This window comes from Alosa pseudoharengus, unplaced genomic scaffold, assembly GCF_046254945.1.
Source record: "Alosa pseudoharengus isolate Yale_2024_CS ecotype anadromous, Long Island Sound unplaced genomic scaffold, YU_APseudo_1.1 YU_APseudo_1.1_scf_20, whole genome shotgun sequence".
In the NCBI taxonomy this organism is placed as follows: domain Eukaryota; kingdom Metazoa; phylum Chordata; class Actinopteri; order Clupeiformes; family Clupeidae; genus Alosa; species Alosa pseudoharengus.
In genome coordinates, this window is record NW_027468664.1 from 24,515,566 (window position 1) to 24,525,565 (window position 10,000).

At 44.2% G+C, this 10,000-nt stretch overlaps 2 protein-coding genes across 3 annotated transcripts in view; both read left to right on the top strand.

Annotated features, from left to right (window-relative positions):
- Nucleotides 1-37, top strand: part of atp5f1c (ATP synthase F1 subunit gamma) — a 6,843-nt gene extending 6,806 nt beyond the window's left edge. For both annotated transcript variants that reach the window (XM_076296925.1, XM_076296926.1), the window contains one exon: nt 1-37. This exon is cut by the window's left edge and continues 109 nt beyond it. The gene's annotated coding sequence lies outside the window, so the exon portion shown is untranslated.
- Nucleotides 38-1,244: 1,207 nt separating this feature from the next.
- The window catches only part of taf3 (TAF3 RNA polymerase II, TATA box binding protein (TBP)-associated facto), a 68,271-nt gene continuing 59,515 nt past the window's right edge, over nt 1,245-10,000 (top strand). The window contains exons 1-2 of the mRNA XM_076296927.1: nt 1,245-1,587; nt 2,489-2,719. Coding sequence (XP_076153042.1) covers nt 1,422-1,587; nt 2,489-2,719 — 397 coding nt within the window. The 5' untranslated portion in view covers nt 1,245-1,421. The remainder of the gene's footprint in view (nt 1,588-2,488; nt 2,720-10,000) is intronic.

The window sequence follows — 10,000 nt, forward strand, 5'->3', positions numbered from 1 at the left end:
TACCTGTTATCATAAATAAACCCCTCTTACAGAGAAATGTTCCCATTGGTGTGTCATGCCTTACCTTCCTAAGGCTTTAAAGTAGATGTTTTATCAGAATAACAAAACGAAATTAAGGTGTGAACGTCTACATTAAAAATGTCTCAACACCAGAGTACATGTGGTTATGGTGTCATTAAAAAAAATAAAATTAAAAAAACATTTTGGAAGCTGGTTATGCCAACATAAGAATCTCCCTCCCTCACAACGGCTAGGAGACACATACACAATGCTCTTTGAAATGAAGACTTGAGCTAACGGTACACACTGTTGAGTAAATCCTTCTATTAAGCAACCCAAGTGATCCTTAATGCCAGGCTTCCCTTCGGCTTGTGATCTGCCCGTATAGTGTTTCCCCGACCTGACTAGCAATTACTGCCATCGACACGTCGCCATCACTGTTGTTCTTCCCTATATTTGCTAATCACATAAGTGCCGGATCCTCTCCGATATCCGATGGATCAACAACTATTTCTTCATTAAATACTATGGGGCGGGACAACACGGGGATCAAATTCGGCCAGTTGGCCGCCATAAAAAGCAGGGGGTATAGTATATCTGAGTCTGTATCAAAAGGTGAAGTTCGGGGTCAGTGAACGTAGCTTAGTCAATGTGGCCGCTCTTCTACTCTCACTAATAAATGAACGGGCCCAAGGGAAAGTTTATTTGGCCAGATGGCGTCTCATTCATTATTCAATCACCTGTCATCAGACGCTGCAATCTGAAGTCGTCTTGGCAGGCCTTTCGCCACTACGCTCAACACGAGAGCGTACGAGGTCTGAGAAACGTTATCCGGGATAAAAAGCTCGTATTTGATACACCAGACTATTTTAAGTCGCAGCGAAAACAGCGGCAGTGGTTGAGGTTGATTGGGCGAGTCCCAAGGGCTTTGACTTCATTATTCAGCCCTGGTTGCATTACATACTAGAAAAGTGAAACGTAACGTCAGAATTTCTGCAAATGGGGATCAGTAGGCGATGACTTACAGGACATGACAATGGTTTAGCTGTGTACAACGACCAATTATTTTCAACCAAGGCTTTTACAATGGAACAAAACTTTTCTCAGAATAATGCACTTCGTCGTGATGTCAACCCGGTCAGGGCAACTAGCCAATGACAGCACAACCGAGGGAACTTCACAGCCTGTATGAGGAATCCGATCGACTCACTCGGCGTTCATTGGATTGGTCTGGTTAAGGAAGGAAGATGGCGGGTCCTGCAAAAGCGCCAAACCCCTATTCTTCTAATTGATAAATACACTAACCCTGTCGCGTATTTGTTATAATTAATAGCACAAATATTCGAGTATTGACATCATGAAGAGGAACAACACCTGTCGGACGTAACGGCTAGTAGGACGGCCGAGAAAAGGCCGGCGAAATGAGCGAGAACTATGCCCGCTCTGTGTTGAGGGTGTCGGTAGCTCAGATTTGCCAAGTGCTGGGCTGGGATGCTGTACAGCTAAGTGCTTGTGATCTGCTGTCCGATGTTCTGGACCGCTATATTCAACAGCTGGCCCGAAGCTGCCATCGCTATGCCGAGCTGTGTGAGTAAAAAATACATTCACACACGCGTGTTTACTATCGCAGTCGGTCACGTTGTTGCCAAGCGCCTCCCCCTCTGTCTGTTGGGCTAGCTAGCTACATTAGCCTGTTGCTCTGGCTATGGGAGCTCGATATGAAGGGCTATATCAATCGCAGGGCCACAATTATAGTTTTAAAATACAATCTACCTGGTGTAGCGTATTTTGTTTCCAGTCTTCATAAACCAATGCTACTGTTTGTTGTTTATTCGTTGATAATGCTTTAGCATCCCCTGTAGCATATTCGCAGAGTTAGCATTACACATTGCTGTCTTGTTGCAAACATGACTGCAAATACAAGCTCATACTTTGTTGTCAGACCAGCAATCTCCAGTTGGATCCACTGACTTTATAGAGAGATACCCAACGTAGCTGCTGGATATTATGATTTGCGATCAAAATATCCAGCAACGACAAAATACTTCTCAATAACATCAACTGAGGCCACCAGAACTTTCGATGTAGTACAGTGGTAGCAAGAATTCCTGTGGTGTTGATTGAATACATCTAATGCATGTTGTATTACTGTTGTAGGCTAATGAGTTAAGAGATTAAAACCACATTGTAATAATCACTTATCAACAAGCTTAAGTCCAATCAAGCAAAATTAAGAAATCTAAGATGCGAAAGAGATGAAGAAGAAAGCTGATTTGAAAGAGAGCTACTGATTTCAGAAAGGAGTCCTAAACTGCATTTCTTCTTACTTCCTTTTGCTCTTTCTCTCCGTCTCTCTCTCTCTGTCCGTGACCCCATTGACTAGACACAGATAAACACACACACACACACATGCTTAAAGTAGAAGTGTCTCTGAATTAAGAGTAACACAAAGATGCAAGGTTTTTCTTAAAACGTCTCTTTCTCTCAGACGGCCGTACGGACCCGGTTCTGTCGGACATCGGCCATGCCTTTGGGCTGCTGGGGGTGAACCTGTCGGAGCTGGAGGACTATGTGAACCACTTGGAGCCTGTGGCCTTCCCCCAGACCACGCACCTGTTCCCCGTCGCCAAGAGCAGCACGCTGCAGTTCCCCTCACCTGGTGAGGAGAGACGGGACTACATCCCCGACTACCTGCCGCCCCTCGTATCCCTGCAGGAAGGTAAGACCAGACCACCACCTGCAAGTGTTTGTACCCCACCTGTGGGGTTTGTTTTAAATGAAAAAAAGACAGAGATAACTGTCTCACCACCACTCAACACATTTTGCTGTTGTTTTGGTTGGAGATTGAGTAAATAGAGACAGGGCGTCCAACAGCGTCCATTGCCTTTAAAGAGCAGTGTCTGCTTATGGGTTACTATAAGGGCGGGAAAACAAACACAAACAACATTACATCACCTTACGTCATCACATCACATTACGTCACACATCACTTCAAAAGTTGAACTTTTCTGGCCCCTTGAGTCAGAGGGGGACGTAAATACACATTCCACTGGAGTAATGACACCATAATGACAATACATTAGAAAAAAACAAAACATTTTATATCATATGACTTAATGCATACCGCACTCCCCAAAATCACGTGCACCGTTTTTTGAAAACTGACTTTGATTTCTCATCCAGCATCAAACCACTTTCTGAGATTTCCGGAACAATCAAATACACCCACAACAAAACCAGCTTAATCAGACCAATTTCTCGCCTGTAAAAGTTCTTGTTTGTCATCAACACAACCAGGTCATTGGAAAACATGGCCCTAATTTGAATGCCAGGCAAAGAGCAAAGTCTAAAGTCTAACTAGAGCTAATTTAATAACTATGGAAGATCTATTTGTCAATTTACTACCAAGAGTGAGATCCTCAGCACAAACACTGGTGGATATGCCACATGATGGTGTGAGTTCTTGTATGAGAACTTTGCTCATTTACTTACTTGGCACTTTGCCCAATATTTAAATTAGGACCATTGCATGTGCTAAGTGTTTAATTAGGGCCCTTAGATTGCAAATGTTAAGTGTGTGATATGGAACACCTAAGATCATTCATCTTCAGTTCAGATCCCAAGAACTGAACATAATGCAGTCATTTCACATAAAGGTCCAGCTACAAGCAGAATGCTACTGCGGTAGCTAAAGCTGTGCAGGGATCTTTGCACCCAGTTGCTATCATTGCATGGTTTGCAGTCGTACCTGATGGAAAAATATGGCCTATGAAAGTTATAATGTGACATGGTTAGAGATATATGCCTATTCGCCTTATTCACCCGGCGGCCAGAACGAGTCTAAAGGGTACACTTGCCATTACACCAAAGTCCAGCAGATGGTGGAGGTAATGCACTCTGTTTGCAAACTGCCAAAAAAAAAAAAGCTCACCGAAAAAGAAGATGGGTTCGCTGGCCTGTTCTTCTTCTTCTTCAGTGAGTTTTTTTGGCAGTCTGCAAACGGAGTGCATTACCTCCACCATCTGCTGGACTTACGTGTAATCACAAGACCATTTTGAGATAAAAAATAAGACTTTCAAACAAATTTTCTAAATTCCATTCCAATTCCAATTCTCAGAAAAGAGTTTAAAAAAAATAAAATCACATTGCATTCACCATGCCTTGTGCAATAGCTCTGGCAGAATAGTGGATGCCTAAGCACAAGTCTCCAAACTTACTTCTGACCTTTCTCTGTCATTAAAGGTGCTATGTGGAGTTTTTTTTTATTATGTTTGTTTTACTGTATATTTAAAAAAATGACCTAGAAATGGCAACAGACCATTTAGAAACAACGGTTTTGACCTTATTAAAAAACCAAAAAACAACTATGCTCTGTGTTATCCAGATATCCACTGAAGTTAGAGAGAGAGAGAGAGAGAGAGAGAGAGAGAGAGAGAGAGAGAGAGAGAGAGAGAGAGAGCACGAGAGAGAGCACGAGAGAGAGAGAGAGAGCACGAGAGAGAGCACGAGAGAGAGAGAGAGAGCACGAGAGAGAGAAAGAGAAACCTGTTTCCGCTGGAGTCTTGAATCCCTGCCAGGAAAACTTCCGATGGGAAATGTCTGCTCAGTACCCATGCTGGCACCAATACACACACGCACACACTCTCTCTCTCACTCTTTCTCTTTCTTTCTCTCTCTCTCTCCCTCTTTACTCCATGTATGTACTCCACTTTCCCTCTGCATCACTCCTACTTTCTTTTCTTCATTCCCTTTCTCCATTCCTCATTCTTTCCTTGCTCCCTCTTTCTCCCACATCCCCCCTCTCTCTCTCCTTCTTTCTCCATCTCTCAGACTGGCTCTTTCTCTTTCTCTCCTCCTTCTCTTTATCCCCTCTCTCTGTGGTTCTCTTCATCCCATTACTTTCTCTCCCTCCCTCCCTCCCTCTCTCTCTCTCCTTCCTTCTCTTTCCTTCCTCTCTTCCTCCTCTCTCTCTGGTTCTCTCTCATGTCAGTGGGTCATGGGGACTCCGACGGATGGAGACTTTCACAGCAGGACCAAACACAGACTGTGTGTGTGTGTGTGTGTGTGTGTGTGTGTGTGTGTGTGTGTGTGTGTGTGTGTGTGAGGGAGAGAGAGAGATTGATAAGAGGAAGGCAGAGCGATTTTGTGGGTGTGTGTGTGGGTGATGCATGAAGAGGGTGATTTAAGGACAGGCAGGACAGTGGCCAGCCGAGGCGAGGGGTCCTCCAGATAGGGTGATGGAGTCACACGCGTGAGGTACGATGGCAGACAGTCCAAGTGTGTGTGTGGGTCTGAGACAAAGGTGTGTTTCTGAGGTGTTGTGTGTGAGAGAGAGTCTAGGGGTGCTGAAGTGTGTGTGTGTGTGTGTGTGTGTGTGTGTGTTTGTGTGTGTGTGTTTGTATTTGTATTTGTGAGTACCGGATGTTTTTATGTGTGTGTGTGTGTGTGTTTGGCCTGTGTGTGTGTCTGGGGCTGCAGACTGGCAGGCAGGGCAGGCAGGCTAACTGGGCCTGGAGCCAGAGCTCAGCTGGATGCCACTCCGCACCCACCCTTACCCCCTCTCTCTTTCACTCACTTGGTCACTCTATCCCTCTCTTCCCCCCCCTCTCTCTGTCATTCGGTTTCTGTCTGTCTCACTCAAACTCGCTCTCACACACAGTCATATTCTTTCCTCTCTTTTCTTCCCTCTCTCTCTATCCTGACTCTCCCTCCATCCCTCCTTCTCTGTCACTCACTCATTTCCTCTCTCTCCCTCCCCTTCTCTTCCTCCTTCTCAACCAAGTCTTTCTCTCACACACTCCTTTTCTCTGTCTCCGTCCTTGCCTACCTATTTCTGTCTCTCCTTGTTTTTTTTCCCTCCTTTTCTTGTGGTCTGTCTTTTCTCTCTCTTTCTCAGTCTCTCTGTCCTATCCTTCTCTACCCCTCTCTTTCCTCTCCTCCCTTCCTACCTCTCTCTCTCTCTCTACCCTTTCCTCAGTTGCTCGTCCCCCCCTGTCTGGACAGATGAGGTATCCAGTTACTGACACTTAGCACCCCACCCCACACCCCACACCCCACACCCCACACCAGACACACACACACACACACACACACTCCCACACACCCTCGTCTCTCACCATCTGCGTGTTTGTGTTTAGTGTTTCCACGTTTTGGTCAAATAAATGGAGGTCTAAATAGTTTGGGCTTGCACACACTGCTGCAGTTCTCCCCATCACCACCGGTGGGTGCTGTTTGATCAGAAATGAGAGAAGACAGGCTTTGGCCGTCGGGAGAGCTCACTTGCTTTTTGGACCAGTGGCTTCCATGGCCTGCTATTGAGAAAGGAAGTGTGTGTGTGTGTGTGTGTGTGTGTGTCCTTGTGTTAGGGATTGACATATTATGTCCACTGAGCTTCTGGTCTGTGGTCAGTCTGCATATGTTTCTGATTACACTGCGGGCTTTGGAGACAGGATGAGAGCACTGGTTCCAGAACTGCTGTCTGTGATTCTCTGCTTCTAGAACTGCTGTCTGTGATTCTCTGCTTCTAGAACTGCTGTCTGATGCTCTGCTTTTAGAACTGCTGTCTGTGGTTTTCTGCTACTAGAACATGGTGCTCTGCTTCTAGAACTGCTGTCTGTGGTGCTCTGCTTCTAGAACTGTTGTCTGTGGTTTTCTGCTACTAGAACATGGTGCTCTGCTTCTAGAACTGCTGTCTGTGATGCTCTGCTTCTAGAACTGCTGTCTGTGGTGCTCTGCTTCTAGAACTGTTGTCTGTAGTTTTCTGCTACTAGAACATGGTGCTCTGCTTCTAGAACTGCTGTCTGTGGTGCTCTGCTTCTAGAACTGTTGTCTGTGTTTTTCTGCTACTAGAACATGGTGCTCTGCTTCTAGAACTGCTGTCTGTGGTGCTCTGCTTCTAGAACTGCTGTCTGTGGTGCTCTGATTTTAGAACTGCTGTCTGTGGTGCTCTGCTTCTAGAACTGCTGTCTGTGGTGCTCTGCTTCTAGAACTGCTGTCTTTGGTGGTCTGCTTCTAGAACTGCTGTCTGTGATGCTCTGCTTCTAGAACTGTGGTGCTCTAACTTCTGTTTATGATTATCTGGATCATGACAGAGCTAGTATCAAAGAACAGTGCACTGGTTCCAGAACTGCTGTCTATGATGTTTGTTGTATGTTTATGTTTCTAGTTCTTAGCAGACACTTTAGTTAAAAGCCATTTACAATGACATTGATAAACATTTCATTAACATTAAAATGATAATTTTATAGTAAAGTTATATAGCCTAAATTAAAAATGATCAAGATTAGTAATATACTAAATAACGATTTAACAGAAAAATAATAGCCATAGACATTGTGACACTGTAGGAATTAATTAGCTAGATAGTACAAGACAGAACACTGTTTGAAGATCAGGCTGGCAGTAGATTGTAGTGCATCAGGTAAATCATTCCACCAAAGAGGGTTCACAGAAGTGTCTCTGCTGTGTCCTCTTAGTGTTGATGGAAGCAGATGCAGCAGACACTCATCATAGGACCACAGTGGGTGAGGGGGGACGTAGAGCAGGACCATGGAATTAAGATAGCAAGGATCCTATAGATGCTTTAGGCTAGAGTGATGGCATTAAGATAGCAAGGATCCCATAGATCCTATAGGCTAGAGTGATGGCATTAAGATAGCAAGGATCCTATAGATGCTTAAGGCTAGAGTGATGGTATTAAGATAAAAAGGATCTTATAGATGCTATAGGCTAGAGCAGAGGTTCCAAAACTGTGAGGCGCGCCTCCCTTGGGGGCGCCAAATGATTTGAGGGGAGGCGCAGAAGGTTGATTCAAAAAAGAAGGGAAAACGTTTATTTCATGTTAGAACTATCTATGTTTTTTTTTTTCAATGATTATGTAATTGTCAACATTATAAAATCGAAATAAATCATAGAAGAAATGTATACTAAATCTTTGGGATAGTGGAAAGTATTATTGATCCCTATCCTGAGTGAGAATGTATTGTGCCAAACTTCATAATTTAGCAACAGTGCCGCCAGCCGAGCTAGCTGCAAGTTACCAGTGAACAGTAAATTGCAGCTCCAAGCGGATTAGTAGGCCTACACGCAGCCTTACAACACTGTTTACAGCTCTTTGAGTCACGGTAAAATTTATTTTTTGGTAGGCTACATAGCTAATTTAGATAAACTTATGGTGTGGTTGGTTGCGTTTCTTTAGGAATCTGCCATCTTGGTTTGTATAGAAATGAATATTAAGTGACAGATACACGTAAGAGGTTGGACATACGTGACGGTAATATGTGACGTTCCGATAGCTAACTTAAAATAGACAGATTTGTCACATTTTATCGCTGCACGGCCCAAGCCTGATATGGGCAACAAAGCCAAACGTCGAAAATATGATGAAAACTCATTGCGTTGCATAGCATAGTAAAGCAGCTATTTAAGGAGGTGTCACTGTTTTCGGAGGGGAGGCCCACATTGATTGAGTTTGGGAACCCATGGGCTAGAGTGATGGCATTAAGATAGCAAGGATCCTATATATCCTGTAGGTTAGAGTGATGGCATTAAGATATCAAAGATCCTATAGATCCTATAGGCTAGAGTGCGAGGGTGAGCTGTGAGGGTTAAAGGTGATGTGCACAGTGTTGCAAGATTGCCTCAACTGCTGCAGTGGGAGAGCAAGATCTCAATTAGGTCTCTTTTCACCAGTCACACAGTCATAGTTTTTTAATCTGGTTATGGTTATTATTATTATTATGGAGACTATTATTAGTATTAGTATTATTTATTATTATTGTAATTACCCTATGATTTGAAATGTATTTGATTTTACTTGAGATCATTACTTTTAATTCTACTGTAATGTTTTATTGTAAGGTCTATTCCATGCTGTGAGTCGCTTTGGATAAAATAATCTGTTATGCAAATATAAACACAAACATAAGCAACAGCCAGTTACTTCACAGGTGTCTTGTTTATTATTGTCTCCTATTATTGACTAGTTAATCTCTGATTAATTTAATACCTCAGCAATTTAATACCTAATATTTCAGCATGTGATTAGCTACTATGTTGTGGCTTTGCTTGACGAAAAAAAAAAGAACACCTGCTTTAATGAACTACGGTAGTCTTCTCAAATGTATGATTTGATCACTGTTCTATGCGTTGGAAGGTGTGTGTGTATGTGTGTCTGTCTGTCTGTGTGTGTATGTGTGTGTGTGTGTATGTATGTGTGTCAGCACTTTCCATGTGTGCGGTCCTGGTTGTGTGTCAGTGTCAGTAGCTGTGTTTACTTCTGTTGCAAGCTCATCATAGTTGTGCGGTCAGTGCTGTGGAAAGCGCTGTGTGTGTGTGTGTGTGTGTGTGAGCGAGTGTCCTGCAGGCCTTGTTTGTCTATTGTGCTCGTGCTTGTTATTGTTTACTCCTTGGGGGAGAAGAAGGCAGCGATTGCATCTGAGCACTGAAATTACAGCGATGGGCGGCTGCGATAAAGCCCCTCCGCTACGCGCGGAGAGACACGTCGCTACCGGTGCCGCTCGCTCCCCGCTCATCGCCACTGCCCCTCGCAAGCAGGCAGCAGCAAACGAACCCAGAGTCTCTTCTTGCTCCCTCCCCCCAGCCCTCACCACCCCAGCCCCTAGAACAGACATCATTAAACGATCCCCGACTTTCCCTCTTCTCCCTCTGTCCCTCTTGTCTCTTTTCTGGTGGTTGCTAATGCCTACAGACATCACTAGTTGATGGTAAATCTTTATGTTAAGTTGAGTGTGCTCCCCAAATTGTAGGCAGACCTGATAAAAACGATGCCAGATCACAGAACTCCTCTTGGGTCACTTCCCACTGGACATCACAAAACGATCCCAGACCTGCATGTGCATATTTCCATAATAACATCATCGACCATCAACCACTGACCGTCCATGACATCAACCACTGACCGTCGATGACATCAACTACTGACCGTCCATGACATCAACCACTGACCTTCCTATCCGCGAGACGACTTGGCCTTTTCACA